This window comes from Primulina eburnea, chromosome 2 (assembly GCF_022965805.1).
Source record: "Primulina eburnea isolate SZY01 chromosome 2, ASM2296580v1, whole genome shotgun sequence".
NCBI classification, from domain to species: Eukaryota; Viridiplantae; Streptophyta; class Magnoliopsida; order Lamiales; family Gesneriaceae; genus Primulina; species Primulina eburnea.
This window is the reverse complement of record NC_133102.1, coordinates 45,337,358-45,362,342: the sequence shown is the minus strand read 5'-3', so window position 1 is coordinate 45,362,342 and position 24,985 is coordinate 45,337,358. Positions and strand designations below refer to the sequence as shown.

Here is a 24,985-nt window from a genome sequence, read left to right as displayed (position 1 = left end):
TTTATATACAATTTTCAAACATTTAAATGACTAAAAACATTAGCGAAGAATGAATAAAATTTTGTAATATTGTCTTCTGATATATTTTTTATACCACAAAAATTGTCTTTTATAAGTATTTAATTAATGAAGTAAATGAGATGCGTCAAAATAATATTTGTTAGGCAAAAACTTATTCTAGACGGTCTCACGGGTCGTATTTTGTGAAATATATCTCTTATGGGTCATACATAAAAAAATATTAGTTTTTATGCTAAGAGTATTACTTTTTATCGTGAATATCGATATGATTGATCCGTCTCACAAATAAAGATTTGTGAGACTTGTCTCACAATAAACCTATTATATTGGTAAATGATTTATAAGGCAAACATATTCAACCAAATTTAACGTAGACTTTACAAGACAGAATAATAATCATGCAAAATGCAATCACGCTATACGTTCTTACGTTACTATGTATTTTTTATGAAAGTAATTTAAATATTCTTAAAATTACTTCATTACGAAGATTTCTTCATAGCTTTTCTGAAGATCATTCTGTAATAAATAATAATAATAACTAAAAAAAAAAACAAAGATCATTGCATGTACTCAGAAATAATTCTAACATCCAACTGATCTTGATTAGGAAGACAAACGTTCTTAATTAACTAAAACAATTATGAACCTTAATCTTTTCAAATCTTACTCTCTTTTCGACAGATTATTTCATCTCTTTCTCCTATCCGTAGGTATATCGATCGGTATCATCTCCGCTTTATCACTCAAAAACTTCTTCCTCCCCATCCATCGAACACCTCCTCCATCGCCCCTAGAACCTCCGCCACCACATGCACCTCCTCCGCCTCCGCCTCCGCCTCCGCCTCCTGCAGTGGCACTACCACCGCCAGCTCCTCAGAGTCAGAACAACATGAGAGATGATGAATTATTGTGGAGAGCTTCTACAGTTTCGGCAAATATTCAAGAATTCGGAGATGGGAAGAGGGTGATCCTTGTTCCTAGAGTGGCGTTCATGTTTTTAACACCGGGGCCATTGCCTCTCGCTCCATTGTGGGATGTGTTTTTCAGGGGATATCAAGGGAAGTACTCCATTTATGTTTATGCTCATCCTTCTTACAATGAGTCTTCGCCTCAGGATTCTGTTTTTCATGGGACGAGGATTCCTAGCCAGGTTTCTCGATTAGACTCTCTACTAATTCAGCCTCGTCAAATTCATCCGTAATATTTCTTTCTTTTTGGTGCAGCCAGTCCAATGGGGTACCATATCGATGATTGACGCAGAAAGAAGACTTCTTGCGAATGCTCTACTCGATCCCTCCAACCAAAGATTTGTGCTGCTCTCCGATTCATGCATTCCACTCTACAACTTCTCCACAATCTACGACTACCTAATAAACTCAAGCCATAGTTTCTTGGCATCTGTCGACGACCCTCGAAAGCCTGGCCGTGGCCGATACAACCGCCGAATGTGGCCCACGATCACCATCCAGCAGTGGCGGAAGGGGTCCCAATGGTTCGAGCTCCACCGCGAACTCGCCTTGAAACTCGTATCCGACCAAAAATACCACAAGGTTTTTCAAGATTTTTGCCTCCCACCATGCTACAATGATGAGCACTATTTCCCAACTTTGGTGAACATTCTTGATTTGGAGATGATGAATGCCAATAGGAGCATCACTCGTGTCGATTGGTCTCGGGGCGGGCCTCACCCGAGAAGATTCGGATGGGTTGACGTCAGAATTGAATTGTTGCATTGGCTCCGGTTCGATTCGGAATGCATGTACAATGGACACACCACCAACGTATGCTACCTTTTTGCTAGGAAATTTCTGCCCAACACGTTGGGACACTTGTTAAAGATTGCTCCCTCGGTTCTAGGTTTTGATACTTAATGCCATCTCAGTTTCTTTTGCCTCAATTCTCTTCTATCCTATTACTATTTTAAATTTAGCCTTTCAGATTTTTATAGCAAACTTTTACGATTCAATAATCGCCCTTATACCTACGGATATAACTTTTGATAAAACGACAAGCGTTCGATTCTACAATTGATATCATAACTAAAATCACGTATTTGTTAATCATGGATTGCAAAAAGTACAGTTATCCATAAAATGATTGTTGAGGAGCATACCACAAATTTGACGAAATCAACTCATTTTTCTTGCACGCACTCTGTAAATTATGGTCCGTGTCCTAATCATAATTAAATGAATTTCCTCAACCACTTTTTGCTGAAGTCGTGAGAGACGACGCACTATGTCAAATGTAGAACTGAAAAAAAACTGATAATGTTACATTTTTTCCATCTATATTGCACCATCAGTAATTAAGATGTGAAACAGCTTAAATCCAGGATTACTGACACCAAAAGATCCAAAATGTGTCCGAGTTTAATTCGAATAATCTGTCACATTATTTACTTGGGACGACGAGGGAAGTTCTCGCCCCAGAAACGTAGGTGAAAACAAGACTGGCTTTGGTGGGATATGTATACACTGAACACTTGCTTCTAACATCTACACAACCTTAGTCATTGATGGCCTATCCGATGGACTTGTCTGAATGCACCAAAAACCAACCAAAAACATTTTCCTTATAGTTTCGTGTTCCTCTTCACACATTATTTCCTCTAGTTTCTTCTCTTGGAAAACCATCATGTCCTCGTATATTTTGTCAGGAAAATATTTTTCACTAGCCTCGGGTTGATCACCGACTTGGGAAAATTTTCTCGCTCCAACCATTTGAAGAACCATCATACCGTAGCTATATACATCAGATTTATGAGAAACTCCTCCAATGTTTCTAAAGAAAACTTCGGGAGCAATATATCCAGCCGTCCCTCTTGCACCGAATATCGATAAAATACTCTCTCTGCTTTTGGCAGAGTTTAGCTAGCCCAAAATCCGAAATTTTCGGAGTAAAGTCTTCGTCTAAAAGAATATTTTGAGGCTTGATGTCGAAGTGAACAATCCTAGTATTGCAACCTCGATGTAGATATTCTAGACCTCTCGCTACGCCAACCGCGATCTTGTACAACTTTTCCCACTCCAAATGGACAATTGAAATGAACTCGTCCAAAGATTTATTAGGCATAAATTCATAGACTAGAGCTCTTTTATTCTTGTCAAGGCAAAAACCCAAGAGAGTGACAATATTTACATGGGAAGTTCTACTTATACTCACGACTTCATTAATAAATTCTTCACCATAACCACTGTTTGTCTCGACCAAAACCTTGTTTTTCTCGACCAAAACCTTGACAGCTACATGACGGCCATCAGGCAGAGTTCCTCAGTATACACTGCCGTGACCTCCTTGTCCTAGCTTATCGGTGAAAGATTTCGATATTTTCTTGATTTCATTAAATCTATAGCGCTTTGGAGCGATCGATCCATGGTTCTGTATATAATTTTCGAGGCATTCACTTCTACTTTCCTTGTCCGTCTTGTGCAGATTGCGTTGTATTTTGATCAGGGATGATATAACTATGATAGAAATTCCAAGTGACACCCCTGCATATTCAGACAACAATTTGACTGGATTATATAGTAACGAAGTTGAATAACTAAGGAAAAAATGTACAGTTATTTGCCTAGAATTATATACTTGATCTTTGTGATCACCAGAAATTACTTTTCTCGACCCTGAAACAGAAACCGATTAACAGGGGAAGTTTGATCGTACAATTAGTACTATATTTCAAACATGATGTCCAGTACCATTTCCAGTTCGAGTGCTATTGCAAACAAAGGCATGAGGACCATCGATGCAGTAGCAGGTGAAGGACCTGGAATCTTGATTATACCCACACACTCCACCTGATATTACACACCTCTCGCAGAGATCATTATTTGCCGACAACTGTATCGAAAATCCATCATCAAAAGCCTCCTGCAAAATCGGTCCAAGAACTTGTAGCATTTCGTAAAGCCTGACAGGCATTTTGGCTAATAGGAACAGAAATACTACTGTCACATAACATATCAGTGCTCAAAGAACCCGATAATTCTCTCTCTCTCATCACATTTGCATTGTTCCATCCATGGTTCGCCGGAACGGCCGTTATGCGGCCGGAACGGGAACGGTGGCCACCGTTCCAAAGTTCCAGGCCAAATCGTTTATTGTTTTGTAGCGGCGTTCTGCGACGTTTTATCACGGGAGAACGGAACCGGAACGGTGGCGCGGAACGGGTTGGTGTGGAACAATGTGGGTTTATCAATGTGGATTTATCAATTTCCCTACATTAGGATTGTAAGCTTGGAAAGAAACGTGTGTACTCTACTTTTATCCTTTGAAAGTTTAAGAAAATTTTCCAGCACAACTAATTTGAGATGTTGAACTCTGCAGATTTTACTTTGATTTCAGCATGACTTACGTAGGAGCAGGAATGATTTGCTCCCACACAGTAAATTTGTCCTTGCTATTCGGAGCTATTCTTTCTTGGGGAGTCATGTGGCCGTTGATCAGTGAAAAGAAAGGAGATTGGTTCCCTCGAAATCTCAAGGAAAGCAGTATGAAGAGTCTCAATGGTTACAAAGTAAAGCACTCATTTGATTTATCAGGTTTCACTCACTTCTAATTAAAATTTAAATAATTGTGTCATGTTCATCTGCAGGTTTTCATATCTATCTCCCTTATTCTTGGGGACGGTCTTTACAATTTTATCAAGACATTGTTTGTTACAACTAAGAGCATTTACACTACATTTAATGTGGATCATCTTAAATCAGGTGAATCAGAACTTTTACTCACAACCCTTTCTTTTTTCCCCACCGCATAACGAGAGAACGGAACCGGTATGTTATAATTTTTAGTGTGTATTTCTTATTGTGCTATTATTGTAAAATAGTTTTGTATTGATATATTAATTTGTAATAACTTCATATATTTTATTTTTTAGTATGATGTAATTTATATTTACATTTTTTTACCAATTTTTTGAATTTATTAATTTTTTTATACAACTGTTCCGCAACCGTTCCGCAACATAACATTGGAACTGGAACGGTAGTTGCCGTTCCAAGCACCGCAACCGTTCCGGCGAACCATGGTTCCATCTGTTTGTTCCATTCACAGTGCAGCTGAACTGATTCACGGGCCGTTGATTCATGTCGCAACCATAGTACATGGTGATGTTCTGGTCGTTAGAAGTCGGAGAAAACTGGAAAATTTTGAAATCTAAGGTTTTGTTGAAGAAGAACTTTGGGCATACTGTGTCTGATAAGTCTTGTCTTGCAATCTTGAGAGTCTGTGTTGCGTAATCGATATGTAAAACACTGTAGATTATTGATGATATGTTGAGAATGTCGGTATGAAAAGTCAAAGGAGGCAGGCTAATCATTAACTTTTTTGGTGGCCAAATAAATAAAACGTGGTTGGCAAGTTGGACGGAGATAACGCGTTTTTAACGCGTGTTCACACGGTCAAGGGGCTCTATAAATAGAGCTCCCTCCTTCATTCTGAAATTATCCCTTCTTCGAGTTTTCTCTCATCTTATAAGCATTTAAGTGCCTAGTTCTATAATATTTGTGAGGTGTTTTGTTCTCCTGTATTAAGAGAGTACGTGTTCTCTTTGGAAACACAGTGAGTGAGTTGTACACCACAAAATATTATAGTGAAAATTCTTTTCATCTTGCCCGTGGTTTTTACCCTAATAATTTTTATGGGTTTTCCACGTAAATCTCGGTGTCAGTTTATTCTTTATTTTCGGGTTTTTACTATCTCAAATTCCGCACGTGGGACCAACAAGTGGTATCAGAGCCTTGGTTTAAAATTTCATAAAATTCTGAGTATGCTCTGTGGTTGCAGCCTAGACTGATCTTCCACATCAGAAAAGATTTTTTGAGATTTTTTATTTAAGGCAGGATTATTTTTTCTGGTCTACTAAAATTGTTGTAGACATAATGGCGGGAAGGTACGAGATAGCAAAGTTCAACGGAAGCAATTTTATGTTGTGGAAAATAAAGATACAAGCAGTTTTAAGAAAAGAGAATTGCTTGGCGGCTATTGGAGATAGACCGGTGGAGATTGCGGATGATGGAAAGTGGAATGAGATGAATGACAACGCTGTTGTCAATTTACACTTGGCTATAGCTGACGAAGTTTTGTCAAGTATCTCTGAGATAAAAACAGCAAAAATTATCTGGGATACTCTGACAAAGTTGTACGAGATCAAGTCCCTACACAATATGATTTTCCTAAAGAGAAGGCTTTATACTCTTCGGATGGCGGAATCTTCATCGATGACCGACCATATCAACACACTAAATACTCTATTTGCCCAACTCACTTCCATGGGGCATAAAATAGGGGAAAATGAACGTGCGGAGCTTCTACTTCAAAGTCTACCAGATTCATACGATCAACTTATCATCAACATTACCAACAATATTCTTATGGGTTTTCTAAGATTCGACGATGTCTTAACTGCGGTTCTCGGAGAAGAAAGCCGGCGCAAGAATAAGGAAGACAGGTTGGTAACTTCGAAGCAGGCAGAGGCTTTGCCGATGATAAGAGGAAGATTCATGGACCGTGACTCAAGTGGGAGCCAAAGACGAGGTAGATCAAAGTCAAGAAGTAAGAAGAAAAATATTTACTGCTTTAAATGTGGCGGTAAAGGGCACTTCAAGAAAGAGTGTACGAGTATTGATAAAAATTCTCAAGGAAATGTGGCCAGTACTTCAGGCAGTGGTGAAATATTATTCAGCGAAGCAGCAACTGTTGCAGAAGGCAGACACAAATTTTGTGACACATGGATAATGGATTCAGGAGCGACGTGGCATATGACGTCTCGGAGAGAATGGTTTGATCATTATGAACCAGTCTCAGGAGGACCTGTATTCATGGAAAATGATCATGCCTTGGAAATCGCTGGGGTCGGTACTATCAAAATTAAAATGTTTGATGGCACCATTCGCACCATACAGGAGGTACGACATGTGAAAGGACTGACGAAAAATCTTTTGTCCTTGGGGCAATTGGATGACATCGGGTGCAAAACTCGGATCGAGAACGAGATCATGAAAATTGTGAAAGGCGCGCTCGTGGTTATGAAGGCAGAAAAAGTTGCTGCAAATCTGTATGTACTTTTGGGAGAAATACACAAAGAGGCAGAACTAGCTGTTGCATCAAATGGTTCAGGAGAAGAATCAACAGTGCTATGACATAGAAAGCTCGAGCATATGTCAGAACGAGGTTTAAAAATTCTCTCAGAACGGAAGCTGCTGCCGGGACTTACAAAAGTGTCACTACCCTTTTGTGAGCACTGTGTTACCAGAAAACAACATAGATTTAAGTTTGACACTTCTACTGCCAGGAGCAAAAGCATATTGGAGCTGATTCATTCGGATGTTTGGCAAGCACCGGTTGTATCCCTAGGAGGAGCGAGATACTTTGTCTCGTTCATTGATGATTTCTCTAGGAGATGTTGGGTGTATCCAATCAAGAAGAAATCAGATGTTTTCCAGGTCTTCAAAGATTTCAAAGCGCGGGTTGAACTTGATTCAGAAAAGAAAATCAATTGTCTGAGGACTGACAATGGAGGAGAATATACCAGTGACGAATTTGATGCATTTTGTCAACATGAGGGCATCAAGAGACAGTTCACGACGGCTTACACACCTCAACAGAACGGAGTGGCGGAGCGGATGAACAGGACCTTGTTGGACAGAACAAGAGCTATGTTGAGAACTGCGGGTCTAGAAAAGTCATTTTGGGCGGAAGCAGTCAAAACCGCTTGTTATATTATCAATCGTTCTTCTTCAGTGGCGATTGATCTGAAGACTCCGATGGAGATGTGGACCGAGAAGCCGACAGATTATTCTCATTTGCATACATTTGGAAGTTCGGTGTACGTTCTGTACAATGAGCAAGAAAGATCAAAGTTGGATTCGAAATCCAGAAAATGTATCTTCTTGGGATATGTTGATGGAGTAAAGGGGTTTCGCTTGTGGGATCCTACTGTTCACAAGCTTGTCATCAGCAGTGATGTTATCTTCGAGGAAGATAAAGTAAAGGGAGACAAAGGCACATTGAATTCAGAAACTACTATATTTCAGGTGGAAAATAAGACGGACGAAGGTCAGGTTTCTTGTGAAGCAGTACCAGAGCACGAAGAACAAGAACATGTTGAGTCTGAGGTTTCCAATGTGAGGCAGTCAAATCGAGAGAGAAGACCACCAGGTTGGCTTTCAGATTATGTCACTGAAAGCAACATTGCATATTGTCTATTATCAGAGGATGGTGAGCCATCGAGTTTTCACGAGGCTACTCAAAGTTCGGATGTATCCTTATGGATGATAGCAATGCAAGAAGAGTTGGAGGCATTAGACAGAAATAAAACTTGGGATCTTGTTACACTACCACGAGGGAGAAAAGCCATTGGAAACAGATGGGTCTATAAGATCAAGCGTGATGGCAATAACCAAGTGGAGCGGTATCGTGCTAGATTGGTAGTAAAAGGGTATGCTCAGAAAGAAGGCATTGACTTCAATGAGGTATTTTCTCCTGTGGTTCGGCTTACAACAGTCAGAGTGGTGCTGGCATTGTGTGCGGTGTTTGACCTACATCTAGAACAGCTAGATGTGAAAACAACATTTCTTCATGGAGATCTTGAAGAAGAAATTTATATGCTCCAGCCAGAAGATTTTGCACAAAAAGACAAAGAGAACTTGGTTTGCAGGTTAAAGAAATCTCTGTACGGTCTCAAACAGGCGCCGAGGTGTTGGTACAAGAGATTTGATTCCTATATCATGAGCCTTGGATACACAGACTGAGTGCAGACCCTTGTACGTATTTCAAGAGGTCTGGTGATGATTATATCATTTTGCTGTTGTATGTGGACGACATGTTGGTAGCAGGCCCCAACAAAGATCAGGTCCAAGGATTGAAGGAACTGTTGGCTAGGGAATTTGATATGAAGGACTTGGGACCAGCAAACAAGATTCTAGGGATGCAAGTTCACCGAGATAGAAGTAACAGAAAGATTTGGCTTTCACAGAGAAATTATTTGAAGAAAGTCTTGCAACGCTTCAACATGCAAGATAGTAAGCCAATCTCGACCCCTCTTCCTGTTAACTTCAAGTTATCCTCCGAGATGTGTCCTAGCAGTGAAGCAGAGAGGATGGAGATGTCTCGAGTACCATATGCATCAGCAGTGAGAAGTTTGATGTTCGCCATGATATGTACAAGACCAGACATTGCTCAAGCAGTGGGAGCAGTTAGTCGGTATATGGCGAATCCTGGAAGAGAGCATTGGAGCATTGTTAAGAGGATCCTTCGATACATTAAGGGTATCTCGAATGCTGCATTATGTTATGGAGGATCGGATTTTACACTCAGGGGCTATGTCGATTCAGATTATGCAGGTGATCCTGATAAGAGGAAATCTACTACTGGTTATATGTTTACACTTGCAGGAGGGGCAGTAAACTAGGTTTCAAAACTGCAGATAGTTGTGGCGTTATCTACAACAGAGGCAGAATACATGGCAGCTACTCAAGGTTGCAAGGAGGTAATATGGATTAAAATGTTATTGGAGGAGATCGGGCACAAACAAGAGAATGTTTCTTTGTTTTCTGACAGTCAGAGTGCCTTGCACATCGCAAGGAATCCAGCCTTTCATTCCAGGACGAAACACATTGGAGTACAATTTCACTTTGTGCGGGAAGTAGTAGAAGAAAGAAGCGTGGATATGCAGAAGATCCATACGAAGGATAACATAGCTGATTTTCTGACCAAGCCAGTGAACATTGAAAAGTTTGAGTGGTGTAGATCCTCAAGTGGTCTAGCAGAAACGTAAGCAGCAAGGGAATGGCAAGATTGAAAGGATGTGTGGAGATGTGTTTGATTCTCAATCAAATTTCCAAGTGGGAGAAATGTCGGTATGAAAAGTCAAGGAGGCGGGCTAATCATTAACTTTTTTGGTGGCCAAATAAATAAAACGTGGTTGGCAAGTTGGACGGAGATAACGCGTTTTTAACGCGTGTTCACACGGTCAAGAGGCTCTATAAATAGAGCTCCCTCCTTCATTCTGAAATTATCCCTTATTCGAGTTTTCTCTCATCTTATAAGCATTTAAGTGCTTAGTTCTATAATATTTGTGAGGTGTTTTGTTCTCCTGTATTAAGAGAGTACGTGTTCTCTTTGGAAACACAGTGAGTGAGTTGTACACCACAAAATATTATAGTGGAAATTCTTTTCATCTTGCCCGTGGTTTTTACCCTAATAATTTTTAGGGGTTTTCCACGTAAATCTCGGTGTCAGTTTATTCTTTATTTTCGGGTTTTTACTATCTCAAATTCCGCACGTGAGACCAACAGAGAAGTGGGAATCTGTCGGCTACACAGATGAGCTTGAAGCCTGGATACCCACAAGAAATGGGACGATCGCCTCCCCAGAAGGGATAGCTTATGTTTCCTAAATTCGCGCATTGAAACGGTTCGCAACACTGTGTAGTTTGTGTTATTAGGCAGGGAAGATGAAGCAGAAGAACGGATCAAGCATAGGCTTGTTATGAGGGTGAAGAGGGAAGATTTTGGTCGAGAGTTTTGTGGAAGCATGGAGAGAGACCAATGAATCTGCAAAAAGTTTGGGTATCGATAACACGATCCTAGACACAATCCATGCATTTAAGGTCTCAGATACCCCAAATATATTGTGATCATTAGATTTAGCATTAGAAAGCAAAAGACTCCAGTGAGCAATTTTGAGCAGAACTTGTTTTCCAGTCTGCATGAGATTAGTCAACCTAAATTAATTTGTAGTGCCAGTCTTCATGCTCGTTTGGGCAAAAGTCACTAGACAGACAAAACCAGACTCAAGAAATCTATTGTTTTGATTCCAATATAAAGTGGAACTAGCTAGAACCAAACTGTTCCGTGTGATCTTAATTCGAGTTAAAAACTTTTTTAATTTTTTTTATGCAATTAATTAAATTTAATCATAAAAGAATTACATTACAGAGCTTTCATACTTTATTTTTTAAATTAAAAGAAAAAATTGGAGTTTGATATAGGGGAACTTCGACCGTGCAGTGGGTGGATTAAAATATTTAAATTTTATTTCCAGACATTAAGATTCAAGATTAATTTACACCTTGGGTCTCCATTCTATATTATCATCGTTTTGGTTCCTAAATGTTTCCACATGAGTCGATTTGAATGAAATCGTGGTAGGATCCGGTCCAAGGAATCACTTTCTTTCAGACACAAGCATGCCAGTCCAGTAGCACATATTCTCCAAAACATGAGATGGGTCTCGTGTTTGAGACCTACAAAACCCACCCCCCAACCCAAGGGAAGGGGGGAGGGGGGTTGGCGTTCTTTCCATTTTTTAAGGCGTGGGTGCAAGACTGCCACTACATTTTTCATCTCTTACTCAAACATTTGAGCTACCGAACGGTTGCCTCGCAAACTTCAGTTAGCAACTTCATCCATGCAAGTGTGTTCACCCATTTTACCGGAGTTCCCGAAAAGCTGCAACAAGACTCTATGAACTATCATTATACATCTCGGATATGAAATCGATTAGATAAGATTCATTTGTATTCGTGTACCTTAGTTTTGATAGACATAAATACTTTGCAAAAATATAGAGCAAGAGGAGTTCATATGGACGAATATCCAGGACAGTATACAATTCTTGATCTTAGTTTCAGTTCATCTTTGACCCGCAAACATGGAGGGCAACCTATGACAACTAAAATATACATGTTTTAAGATGAGAAAGAGCTGAAACTGCAAACTGAACACCATCAGACGATGCATGATATTTTACACGAAAACAAAACACGGAGTTTTTATGTTTTCTCAGGTCAGCTTATATATCATTCAGATAACTTACTTTTATAAGCATGTTCTACATGGTACATAACTGGGACTCGGAGACCGTCCAACATGGAAATAATGGGTTGCTGCAATATACCTTCTTAAATGATGCCAGCAGCATGAATTTTTGTGGATTTCAACCGTTCACCATATCAGGCCTTTTCTCCTCCTAAATCTATCGACACGATCAGTACTCATCCTTGATTTTTCAGGAATGCTCGATTTCTTAGATTTGTCCAGTCGGCTATCCAAACTGTTTCTTGAAATTTCTGGAAGATCTGGTGGTAACTCGATCGTGTCTGCAGTGTTGCTTTCTACTGATTTGCACTTATTCTCGGGCTCTAATGAAGCTGTTGCTGAACCATTTGGTGCTCGTTTTAATTTTCCAAGAGCCAATACAAACTTTTTCAGATGTTTGATGAACTCGGGATACAGTTCGAGATTGCAATGTCCACCGCCATTTATCCATATAGGATCATACTTTACATTGCAAAGCTCCCAAAGCTGCTTGCCATGTGAGCAATCAACAACGTCATCTGCTGTTCCCTAAATATTGACAACAAATTGAGCAATACATATAATATAATTTTTTGAAAAAAAAATTGGAGGCCAGTCCATATGATAACAATCTTGAGAATCTTTAAACATTTCACGAGAGAGAGACAAAAAGGCAGGGTAAGGGAGTATCTTTTAAACGGAAATAGGAAAACTTACATGAATAACAAGAATTGGACAATTTATTCCACCAATTTTGTCAATATTCTGTAATTAACAAAAAACCTTTTGAGTGCTAATCAAACGAGTTTCAGTGTGCAAATTAGGTCATTGAATTATAGTTGCACAGCAGTATACAGTAATACCTTGTAAATATCGAACCAATACGTCCGTTTTACAGGGTACAACACCCGTAACCCAGATAAAATTGGACTGTGGAGAACAACCCCTCTCAAGTCAGGTATTCGTGCTGCAAGATCAATGGTGGGACCACTACCAACAGATTGACCGTACAGTATTAATTGGTCGTCTTTAACCCCATATTTTTCCTTGAGGCACTTGTATACAGCATCAATGTCTGCGTATGTATTACATTCAGTTGGCTGTTTCAAAGAAAAGGGATGGATAGGTCAAATTTGACAGGACCAAACATGCAAACACTTGACAGGTAATGCTAAATTTATAGGTAAAATCTTTTGACTTGTTATCCAGAATCCTATTAACAAAAAGCACGAAAAAAGTGTGATGCCAAGGCAAAAAAAGTATCTCTTTCTACCATCTGGAAACGGCCCAACAAGAAATAAGATTTCATTCAAGGCTCCTACCGAAGCCAACGATACTACCTTCGGCAAATTGCACCTAGCTAGCTTACATAATGACAATGATATTACAAGTGGAGTAATTAAAATAATAAATTTTCAATGAAATGAACAGAGAAAAGGGAAAAAAAGTAATAAACAAAGAAAGCAATGAAAACCATCATCGTATTATACAATCACCTTTCAAAACGAACTTAATTTAAAAAAGGTGGTGAAATATTTCAGTAGCAAACATTTGACGATGGACATACTGCTGCCAATCTAGTGAGAACAAATATAGATTTATATTGTGATGAAAGCATGCATCTGACCTTTCCAGTGGACTGTCCATAGCCAGAGTAATCATACCTAAATATGATGAAGAAATTAGCAAAAAAAAAAAAAAAAAAAAACTAGCCGCTCTAAAAGGCCAGCCAAATGGAGAATACCAAAGCAATATCATATAGTGACTATAAAAATTAGTGAAGGAAATCATTTAGTTTCAAAGAAAAGGTAACTTGGTGAGAAAAAAGGTAACCAAACTAACACAAGTGGCATGTGACATTCAATGTACACCTTTTTGCTTCATCAAGTGTTATTATTATTGATGTTGATGGTATTGAATAAACACCAACATCTGGAGGAGTTAGGTGTTCAAAATCAGGGAAAAAAATTATGACAACTATCAAGAAAAGGTACGATACAAAAAAGAAAGATTACCCTTCATCCACCATCAGGAAAAAATGTTTTTATGACAACTATCAATGAAAAGGTATGAGTGATACAAAAAAATAAAGATTGCCCTTCATCCACCATCAGAAAGATGAAAGATTGACTTGGTAGAAAGTTCAGAGTCATTTACATTTTGCTTATATCAAATTATTAAAACTGTTTTAAAATAACACTGTCCTCCATTCATTTCCAAAATGCCATCACCAATCCACCACTAACACATAAAATCCAAGTCTATCAATCAAGAAATTCCATAGATGATGCAATTAACTGATGAAAGATCAGTCCACCAAAAAATTTCTTTAATTGGTCAAAAGAAATGCTTCCTAAATCAAGGTTGTCTTCTTCAATAATCCATTATGACTCACAAAGTAGGGACACCAAGAACTACACTCCATATTATAATTACACATACTGGTTCAGAAGTTTGTCTTAATACATTCACTGGTATGGTGGACATGATCGAAAAGTTCAACACGTGAAACTATCCACCATTTGCATCCATCTACAAGGTTGAATGCTACATCATGAAAATACGAATTTTCAGCAGCGGAGATAAACCTAACGTTGCGCCTATGGGAATATTTATTTGAAAATTCAAGTTTGCAACTAAATATAGACAAGATCTTGAAGAAAATTTCACGGCATTGATGTAAATTCTATCGCAGGCATTTTTCAGGGAACAGTATCTTTATATGAGCATGTATTTCTCCTGATTCCATTCTTTATCTTTTTATTGCATGCAATAATTTTGAGCACTAGTAATTTGGCACCCAACAGTAGAACACAGGCTTTCCCAAGCAGGATGTGGGACCTGATATTCCATAATCACAACTTTCTTGGAAGGTATTAACTGATAAAACATGGTAAACGTCAATTGCTATGCATGATGAAGTTCAGTCTGTTACTTTTCACGAGTCATTTTTTACTCCTGCCCATGCTAGATAGGCCAAAGTTGTGGTACACCGAGCAATTCACACCTTATGTGGGGGTCATCGTTGAATTATCCAGTAATTACACAAATTTCAGATAAAATTTACGTGGGACGCATCTATAAATACTCCAACGAATTGAATTAAACGGGGCATACTAGTATGTGACAGATAATTAAAATTAATCCACTATGAAATAGTCATTCTTTATTCCCAGATTTTATCAATCCAAATATATTCTCCGAGACGAATTATTCTTCAAAAAGTATTAATTCTCATTTATCGTTAGAATAAGTGGATGATAATAATTCCAAATTTCCAACAAAGATAAATAAATTCATTACGAAAAAAATTAAACCCAAAAGCTTGGCAGCATCAGTTTTCAATATTGGGGCAAAACCAAAAATCAACGTAAACACGAAGGCAATCACCAATTAGCGAAGCAAGCCCAAACAACAGAGGACAAAGATCGAAATATTACCCCATCATATTGATGCGAAGACGGAGGCTGAGCTCGACGAAAAGCTCAAACATCTGACCTAAATCGGCGGCGTTACCGTGGGAATAGAGGACAGTCGCAGTCGCCTTAGGGTGGCTGATGTGAACCGCCACAACATCATTCCCTTTACGCGTCCTCAGCCTCAAAACGTCGACGTCGTCCCTTCGAGGCACCTCCGGAATACACAGCACCCCTCCACACGACTCGTCCGCCACGACCGTGTACGACGGCGGGGTCGGAGGGAAGAAAGCGAACTTAGCAGCGATCGACGAAGTGACCCCACCCATTGCGTTCTTCAGCAGCTATACGATAATACCCTTCTCTGTGGTGGTCCAGCAACTGAATTGCACAATTCATAAAGGAAGCTGTTATTTTTCTTGATGATCTCCTTACTTTTTACCTCCTACTATTTAGATCTCGAATTCGGAAGGGATATGCGATTGGGAAACAGAGAGAAGCGGCGGCGAGAGGCGGCGCGTGGGAAGAGGGTACGATGGGTGAGAGTGGGGAAAATGAGCAGATTTAGGATGGAATCTGGTCCGGATCTAAAGGGGGTTTGGGAATTTAGAACGTTGGGGATTTTACTTTGTACCCATTATCAATCAATTATTATTGACATAATTGTCAAAAATAAGAATATACACTAGGAAGACTAAATTCAATATATAAATTATCAAAATTGTAAATATATAATGACACAAAATTATATATTTTTTTTGGATTTTGATATTTTATAATTTCAAATTTCAATTTCAATCTGTTAAATTTTTTTAACAATTTTAATTTTTTCATCAGACATAGATTCGTAGTATCGAAGTGTCCACGTTCATTTATTTATTCCAACGAAAAAATTCAAAATTACAAAACAAATTTCAAAATTGTCAAAAAAAAAAGAAGAATAAATATACATGATTGAGAATGATATTAATAAAAGTCATAACTCATAGGTATATGTATAAATTAAGAGATCCGTCTCACAACTACGATCCGTGAGACCGTCTCACAAAATTTTTTGTCATAGTTAAATAATAGTTTTGACATGAAAAATAAAAAAAAATTATGAATCAGATAGAATTGAAACTTTATCTTACAAATTTAAATCATAAAATTTTATAAGAATTTTTGGGTTATATCGTGTATAAAATCTATGAGGTGGCTAATACTACGTGCACTCTTAACGATTAGGGAACCTAAATTAATTAACGAGTGAAGATAGGGTGATTGCCCACTCTCTCAAAAAATTATTATGAATGAATTCGGGAATCAAAATTGACTTTTTTCAAGATTCTCTATTATGAGGATGTGGCCACGATATAATATTTTATGCATTTAAATGAATTCTACATAATTATTATAAATAAATGTGAACTAAATGTTCCATGAAATTGGATAGTTGGATTTGAACAAAGAAGTTAAATTACAATAGTATGTTTATTGTGAGACGATTTTACGAATCTTTTTTCTGTGACACTGGTCAATCTTACCAATATTCACAATAAACAGTAATACTCTTAGCATAAAAAATAATATTTTTTCATTGATGACCCATATAAAAGATCCGTCTCACAAAATACGATATGTGAGACTGTCTCACATAAGTTTTTGCCAAATTACAATTTCAGTTAGATTTGAACATAGAAGTTAAGTGTCGGCAAGTGTATGTGACGTGATATTCACATGGCGAATATGATAAAAATATATATAACAAATCCTACATGTGAACGTCAGTTGTTTTTATACAATATAAAGTTGATATGTGTCACAAATAAAGATTTGTGAGTCACAAGAGACATGCTCAAAGAAATTCAGTGAGAAAATCACACGATAGCCTCATTACAAATGGCAAACAAACTATTGAGCACCGAAATTATTCAGGTATAGCGACGAGCAAAGGTCGCCAAGCTCTCCTCAGCAATCGCTGCCGGAACGTAGCCGCTGGCGGACGCCGAGTTCGTGCCCCACATCTGCTTACGCCGCCTCCGAAACCACCGCCCGAGGTCGGCGAAGACCGCTTCCTGGCATTTCCCGCAACCCTGTCCTCGGGTCCCGGTGGCGAAGACACGAAAAAATCCTTGAGCTTGCGACTCACAGAAAAAGCCTTTCCCTTCTCACGTGGCCTCCCTTCGCCGATGTCACGCATCCGATCCGGAGATCTTCCATAGCGAAGCTTCGGCGGAGTTCTTCCACCGTCTCCATCGCCGTGGCCGAGCAGCATCCGGAGAGTCGTCCTTCTGCGGAGGGGGATCACTTGGCTGGTAATTGGGCTTCTTGTGGGGCTTCTAGCGACCGTACACTTGGTAGCTAACATCTTGATTCTCTGCAGAGGTGCCATTAGTGGTTTTACAGAGGAAGAATAATGGATAGATTAAAGTTTGGATATTCATGTAAAGCGAATGTTTGAGCACGAGGAAGGGAAAGAGAACCAAAAGAGAGAAAATGTGGGTAGTGGAATAATAATAATAACAAAGAATACGGATGGAAGGGTGGGCTCTTTCTCCTTCATGCATAATCATTTCACGAAATATATGTTCGGATAATCATTCCACAGTGACGGTTCATTGAACCGTAGCTTTTCACGAGGAGTTTTTGAAAAACAATCGCTAATTTAGCGACGGTTTTATACAACTACTGCAAAATTAGCGACAAATCTCGACGGTTGCCATGCAATATCGCTAATGAATGACATTTTATTATAAGTTGTCGGTAATTAACAATGTTTTTTATGCTATCGCAAATAATTATGATTTTTTTTTATAGTGAGATCTTCTGGTAAAACAAAAAAACCAATGACGATCAAGACATATAGATGTAATATTTCGAATCATCGTTACGACATCTATAAATTAAATTTAGTTCTAAAATTTCTTTTAGCTTGTCTATAATTATAAATTTTTTTGTTGGATATATTATTCAAAATTAGAGAATGGATGATGAGATCGTGCATTTTGTGATAAAAGAAAATATTGGATCGTTTTTTTTTTTTTAAAATATAAACGCGATTCACTTTGTACGATAACGTGCATGATTAATTAGTTAACCTTTTCGATTGGTGGTTAATATTATTTGATTTATATAATTAGTACGGTTTAAAAAATTTAAATATTCAGTAATGCTACTAGAACTACGGTTCTAAAGTTTCTCGCTTCAATAGAAATTATAGCATACCCATTAGTAATTGAAGGTGAAATTAAAAAATTCACACCAAATTACATTTTGAAAAAATAAAATCTTGACTAGAGATAATTTTGTATTGGAGAAAATTAGGGCCAATTTATGATAAAGTATTTGATTTTAAGTGGTGAATTCCCAAATATGAGTGCAATGATCGATGAACTAGATAAAAGAAATTTAACAAAATATATTATACAAATCTATTGTGAAACGATGTTACAAATCAATATTATGAGATATATATGTTATACAAAATGTATGGAATAAACAGAAAGGTATACTAAAACCAACGAACTAGTAGTATGAAAAAAACAGTAGAACAATGCCTAAAATAAAGCAAATCGAGGCCTGTATGAAAATACAGTGTCCTTAAAACAGATTCGTCCCCTCCGGGATGTGCTTCGAGGATGAACTTGGACGTCTGTTTCCCAGGATACAACGGAACAACCAGCAGTGACTTAGCACGAGACACTACTACGACGAACTGAAAGCGTACCTTTACTTTATCACCGAGATTTAACGGAGGCCAAAAGCAAAGCTAACAATATGAAATGCAAGAGAATACTTGAAAGAGAAAAGATTTTCATGTACTTGAAATGGAGAAATGAGCACACTATTTATAAGCCCCCAAAAAGCATACCAAGAGTCATGCAAGATTAATTAACTCAATTAATCTTCCCATTAACTCAAGAATATGAAGAGCCACAAGTTTTCAAGTAACTTAAGAATGTGGAAAGTCAAAAGACACTTCACAATAATGAGCCACAATCAACTCAAGAATGTGGAGAACCAAAAGCCACTCCCACATTCAAGACATGTAATTTTTATTCAAATTTCCAACAATCCCCCACATGAATGAAAATTGATATACATCTCGGTGACAAAGTTCTACAGTTGAATCCTGCATAGGATAGGTGGGTGTTTTCCTTCTAACCTTCCCTCATGAAATATATTTGCTTTACTAGCTGACCAGTAGACATGATATCCTTGAACTGTTCTGCCATTTATGTAAATTAAGATATATTTCACACAAGAACCTCTCTGATACTATTCAGTTCTCATGATTGTGTTCGTTTTGGCCATGAACACACGCCTGGTTCTGCGAGAGGGTCTAGAATTGAGCTTTGCAATTCCTTCGAAGCGGCCCCACTTCTCTCTCACATAGGTGATTCTATATTCTTCTCATCAGAATCATTAAAAGCCGTAAACTTATCCTCAACATTCACTGTTTCATAATAGGAATGGACTAGGGATAACCCCCACAGTGATTCTCCAAATTAATGCGATTAGGTTGTCCCATTGAACCTAGTTCTTGGGATCTCCAGTCAGCGTAGGTTGGGTTTTCCTTCGCACCAATTTATTCTATAGGCTTGAGCCCCATTCCCCTTGACATTTTCGCAACTAACTCTCTGTTTAACCCTTTGGTTAGCGGATCCGCTATATTATCCTTTGACTTTACATAGTCCACAGAGATAACTCCAGTTGAGAGTAGTTGTCTAATGGTATTATGTCTACGACGTATATGCCTAGACTTACCATTATACATATTATTTTGTGCCCTTCCAATCGCAGATTGGCTATCACAATGTATGCATATAGCCGGCACAGATTTTTCCCATCCTGGAACATCTTCTAAGAAGTGACGCAGCCATTCAGCCTCTTCACCACACTTGTCAAGAGCTATAAACTCAGATTCCATCGTGGATCTGGCTATTACAGTTTGTTTAGAAGATTTCCACGCAATTGCTGCACCTCCTAAAGTGAATATGAATCCACTTGTAGATTTTGAATCTTTCATATCAGATATCCAATTAGCATCACTGTATCCTTCAATAACAGCAGGATATCTTGTATAGTGCAGCCCATGATCATGAGTGTACCTTAAGTATCTTAGCAATCTGATAATTGCTTTCCAGTGTTCAACTCCTGGATTACTCGTGAATCTACTCAATTTGCTTACTGCATAGGCTATGTCTGGTCTTGTACAACTCATTAAGTACATCAGACTTCCAATGACTCGAGAGTATTCTAATTGAGACATACTTTCACCTCTATTCTTTGATAGATGTTGACTGGTATCTATCGGTGTTCTAGCCAATGCAGAGTCATCATTATTGAACTTCTCAAGTATTTTGGCAACATAATGTGACTGACTTAGAACTAGCCCTTCTGATGTTCTATGGATTTTAATTCCAAGGATTACATCGGCTAAGCCCAAATCTTTCATGTCAAATCTTGAGTTCAATAATTTCTTTGTGGATTTAATCATCTTATCATTACTACCAATGATAAGTATGTCATCTACGTAAAGACATAAAATGACATATCCATTTTCAGTGTTTTTTATGTATATACATTTGTCACATTCACTGAATTTAAATCCACTTTCCATCATGGCTTTATCAAATTTTTCGTGCCATTGCTTTGGTGCTTGTTTTAAGCCATATAGAGACTTCACCAGTTTACAAACCTCATTTTCTTGCCCAATCGCAGAAAATCCCTCAGGTTGTTCCATGTAAATTTCCTCTTCTAAATCTCCATTTAGAAAAGCAGTCTTTACGTCCATTTGGTGTACTTCAAAATTCCGCAAGGCGACAATCGCAAGTATCACACGAATAGAGGTTATTCTCGATACAGGAGAATATGTGTCAAAGTAATCAAGCCCCTCACGTTGATGGTAACCTTTAATTACCAATCTGGCTTTATACTTATCTATGGTTCCATCTGATTTCATTTTCCTTTTGAAAACCCATTTACAGCCTAGTGGTTTGCTTCCCGGAGGAAGATTTACTAATTCCCACGTATGGTTTTGTAAAATGGATTCCATTTCGGAATTGATAGCCTCTTTCCATAGAGGTCCCTCAGATGAACTAATTGCTTCCTTGAAGCTTTGAGGTTCACTTTCCATCATGAAAGTGATGAAATCCGGACCAAAGGATTTCTCAGTCCTAGCTCTCTTGCTACGTCTAGGTTCAATGTCTTGATCAAGATCTTGTTCTTCATCAATTGTTTCATATAATCTTTTGGATGAACTTGGTTCTTCCTTAGATTTGCATGGAAACATGTGTTCAAAGAACGAAGCATTTCTTGATTCCATTATCGTATTCTTGTGAATATCAGGTATTTGAGATTCGTGTACAAGAAAACGATAAGCGCTACTGTTTTGAGCATATCCAATGAAAATGCAATCAACAGTTTTTGGTCCTATCTTTACCTTCTTTGGAGTGGGTACTGCTACCTTGACAAGGCACCCCCACACTCGAAAGTATTGGTAAGAAGGACTTCTACCTTTCCATAACTCGTATGGGCTTTTATCTAGCTTCTTTCGGGGAACCTTATTTAAAAGGTAATTTGCTGTTAGAACAGCTTCCCCCCACATGTTCTGTGGTAAACCAGAACTTAATAGCAACGCATTCATCATTTCTTTCAATGTGCGATTCTTTCTCTCTGCAATGCCATTTTGCTGAGGAGAATAAGGTGCAGTTCTTTCGTGTTTAATACCGTGTTGAGCACAAAACTCAGCAAATGGTGATTCATATTCACCTCCACGATCACTTCTTAGCACCTTAAGCTTCCCCCCACATGTTCTGTGGTAAACCAGAACTTAATAGTAACACATTCATCATTTCTTTCAATGTGCGATTCTTTCTCTCTGCAATGCCATTTTGGTGAGGAGAATAAGGTGCAGTTCTTTCGTGTTTAATACCGTGTTGAGCACAAAACTCAGCAAATGGTGATTCATATTCACCTCCACGATCACTTCTTAGCACCTTAATTTTCTTGCTAAGTTGGTTTTCAACTTCACTCTTATATTGGACAAATTTGTCAATAGCTTCATCCTTACTTTTAAGGAGATACACATAACAAAATTTTGTGCTATCGTCAACAAAAGTGATGAAGTATTTATTTCCACCACGAGTTTGTACACCTTTTAAATCACATACATCACTGTGAATTATATCAAGTGGTTCACTATTTCTTTCAATAGTTCGAAAAGATGATCTCGTTAGTTTTGCCTCAACACAAGTTTCACATTTTTGTTGTTTATCCATTTGAAATGCAGGAATGCTTTTCATGTTAATTAATCTACAAATTGTATCATAATTAACGTGTCCAAGTCTACCATGCCATAAACAAGAAGACTCAAGCAAGTAAGCAAAAGTGTTAACTTTATTCATCACGGGCTTAATAGCCATTACATTTAGTTTGAATAAACCATTACAAACATAACCTTTGCCAACAAACATTCCACTCTTTGACAAAACCACCTTATCTGACTCGAAGACAATGTGGAAACCGTGCTTGTTAAGAAGCGACCCGGACACCAAGTTCTTGCGAATGTCCGGTACATACAACACATTGTTTAGAGTCAGTTTTTTTCCAGATGTCATCTTCAGAACAACTTTCCCTTGACCCTTGATTTCAGAAGTGGCGGAATTTCCCATGAATAGTTTTTCACCATTCTCAGATTCCTCAAGAGTAGCAAACATCTCCTTGTCGGAGCAAACATGACGAGTGGCACCAGTGTCGATCCACCACTCCCTGGTGTTCGAACCCACCAGATTAACCTCTGATATTACAGCACAGAGATACATGTTCGAAACCTCATGAGCAATGTTATCTACCACATTCGCCTCTCGGTTTCTCTTCTGCTTCTTACATTCAGATGCCTTGTGACCCATACCATCACAGTTGTAGCATTTTCCGGAGAACTTTTTCTTTGACACGCCTCCTTTGGGTCCCATGTTCAACCTTTTGCTGGAGGAGGAAAATGTTCTCTTTTTCGAGCTTTGGCCATGCTCGACAACATTTGCCTTAGCGGCAACAGGAGAAAATAATCGTCTTTCCGAACTCTTGTTGTCTTCCTCGATGCGAAGTCGAACAATGAGCTCTTCAACATTCATCTCCTTTCGTTTGTGCTTCAAGTAGTTCTTGAAATCCTTCCAAGCTGGTGGTAGCTTCTCAACAATAGCAGCCACTTGGAATGATTCGCTCAAAGTCATCCCCTCACCGTGAATCTCGTGAAGAATCACTTGGAGTTCTTGAACTTGGCTTATAACCGGCTTTGAATCCACCATTTTAAAGTCCAGAAAGCGACCAACAAGAAACTTCTTGGCCCCGGCATCCTCGGTTTTGTACTTTCTGTCAAGGGATTCCCACAGCTCTTTAGCCGTTTTCTTTTCGCAAAACACGTTGTAGAGCGAATCTGCCAATCCGTTTAGTACATAGTTTCGGCACAAGAAATCAGAATGATTCCATGCCTCAACCGCACTAACAGATTCTACATCTCCCTCACCCTCGTTAAGTTTAGGAGCATCCTCCGTGAGGAATCTAGCCAGGTTCAGCATCGTCAAGTAAAACAGCATCTTCTGCTGCCACCTTTTGAAGTCCACACCAGTAAACTTCTCGGGTTTTTCACCGTGACTTGCTGGAACAGCAACCACAATAGCACGTGGGGTACCATGAGGGACAACTTGAGGAGGGACAACATGACCAGTTTCCCTTTGCACGTTGGTTTCAGTAGCCATATCTGAAACAACACGTAATGAGTAATCTGTTTTAAGATTGTTATACAAAATGTATGGAATAAACAGAAAGGTATACTAAAACCAACGAACTAGTAGTATGAACAAAACAGTAGCACAATGCTTAAAATAAAGCAAATCGAGGCCTGTATGAAAATACAGTGTCCTTAAAACAGATTCGTCCCCTCCAAGATGTGCTTCGAGGATGAACTTGGACGTCTGTTTCCCAAGATACAACGGAACAACCAGCAGTGACTTAGCACGAGACACTACTACGACGAACTGAAAGCGTACCTTTACTTTATCACCGAGATTTAACGGAGGCCAAAAGAAAAGCTAACAATATGAAATGCAAGAGAATACTTGAAAGAGAAAAGATTTTCATGTACTTGAAATGGAGAAATGAGCACACTATTTATAAGCCCCCAAAAAGCATACCAAGAGTCACGCAAGATTAATTAACTCAATTAATCTTCCCATTAACTCAAGAATATGAAGAGCCACAAGTTTTCAAGTAACTCAAGAATGTGGAAAGTCAAAAGACACTTCACAATAATGAGCCACAATCAACTCAAGAATGTGGAGAACCAAAAGGCACTCCCACATTCAAGACATGTAATTTTTATTCAAATTTCCAACAATATATTCTATGAGTGGGTCTCATGTGAGACCGTCTCACGAATCTTAATCTGTGAGACAGGTCAACCCTACCCATATTCAAAATAAAAAGTAATACTCTTAGCATAAAAAGTAATACTCTTTCATGGATGACCCAAATAAGAGATCCGTCTCACAGATACGACCCGTGAGACCGTCTCACACAAGTTTTTGCCATATTCTATTTGGTCATCTATAAAAAAATATTATTTTTTAATGTCGAAAATATTACTTTGTAGGCAAAAAATTATGTGAGACAGTCTCACGGGTCGTATTTTGTGAGACATATATCTTATTTGGGTCATGCATGAAAAATTATTACTTTTTATGCTAAAATTATTATTTT

The 24,985-nt window shown here is 38.4% G+C and overlaps 4 protein-coding genes, 1 long non-coding RNA gene and 1 pseudogene across 7 annotated transcripts; 2 read left to right on the top strand and 4 right to left on the bottom strand.

Moving 5' to 3' along the window:
* Positions 1-664: 664 nt before the first annotated feature.
* On the top strand, positions 665-1,895 carry LOC140824370 (glycosyltransferase BC10-like). Its single transcript, XM_073185965.1, has 2 exons — positions 665-1,174; positions 1,248-1,895. Exons 1-2 carry the CDS (start codon positions 665-667, stop codon positions 1,893-1,895), a joined length of 1,158 nt encoding a protein of 385 aa, XP_073042066.1.
* A 243-nt stretch (positions 1,896-2,138) lies between these two features.
* On the bottom strand, positions 2,139-3,401 carry LOC140824369 (PR5-like receptor kinase; annotated as a pseudogene).
* LOC140823636 (LEAF RUST 10 DISEASE-RESISTANCE LOCUS RECEPTOR-LIKE PROTEIN KINASE-like 2.1) lies at positions 3,263-5,149 on the bottom strand. Its single transcript, XM_073185084.1, has 4 exons — positions 5,040-5,149; positions 3,726-4,022; positions 3,599-3,650; positions 3,263-3,518 (listed from the first exon to the last, which is right to left on the bottom strand). The coding sequence occupies exons 2-4, from the start codon at positions 3,946-3,948 to the stop codon at positions 3,434-3,436; spliced, it is 360 nt and encodes a 119-aa protein (XP_073041185.1). The 5' UTR covers positions 3,949-4,022; positions 5,040-5,149; the 3' UTR covers positions 3,263-3,433.
* Positions 4,220-5,054, top strand: LOC140823637 (uncharacterized). The gene is made up of 3 exons (XR_012116250.1): positions 4,220-4,275; positions 4,354-4,543; positions 4,622-5,054. It is a non-coding gene; the product is annotated as an uncharacterized lncRNA (long non-coding RNA).
* A 5,932-nt stretch (positions 5,150-11,081) lies between the features above and the next one.
* LOC140823635 (uncharacterized) lies at positions 11,082-15,885 on the bottom strand. Of its 3 annotated transcripts, none has more exons than XM_073185083.1 (6): positions 15,269-15,885; positions 13,456-13,492; positions 12,692-12,928; positions 12,546-12,593; positions 11,929-12,377; positions 11,082-11,480 (listed from the first exon to the last, which is right to left on the bottom strand). In XM_073185083.1, the coding sequence occupies exons 1-5, from the start codon at positions 15,571-15,573 to the stop codon at positions 11,976-11,978; spliced, it is 1,029 nt and encodes a 342-aa protein (XP_073041184.1). In that variant the 5' UTR covers positions 15,574-15,885; the 3' UTR covers positions 11,082-11,480; positions 11,929-11,975. The 3 variants fall into 3 exon arrangements, with proteins under 3 accessions (XP_073041184.1, XP_073041183.1, XP_073041182.1); XM_073185082.1 differs by lacking the exon at positions 11,082-11,480 and adding an exon at positions 11,597-11,694; XM_073185081.1 differs by lacking the exon at positions 11,082-11,480 and having other exon boundaries at positions 11,597-12,377; positions 15,269-15,884.
* Positions 15,886-17,153: 1,268 nt separating this feature from the next.
* LOC140824368 (uncharacterized) lies at positions 17,154-17,618 on the bottom strand. The gene has a single exon (XM_073185963.1). It carries the CDS (start codon positions 17,616-17,618, stop codon positions 17,154-17,156), a length of 465 nt encoding a protein of 154 aa, XP_073042064.1.
* Between the last annotated feature and the right edge of the window lie 7,367 nt (positions 17,619-24,985).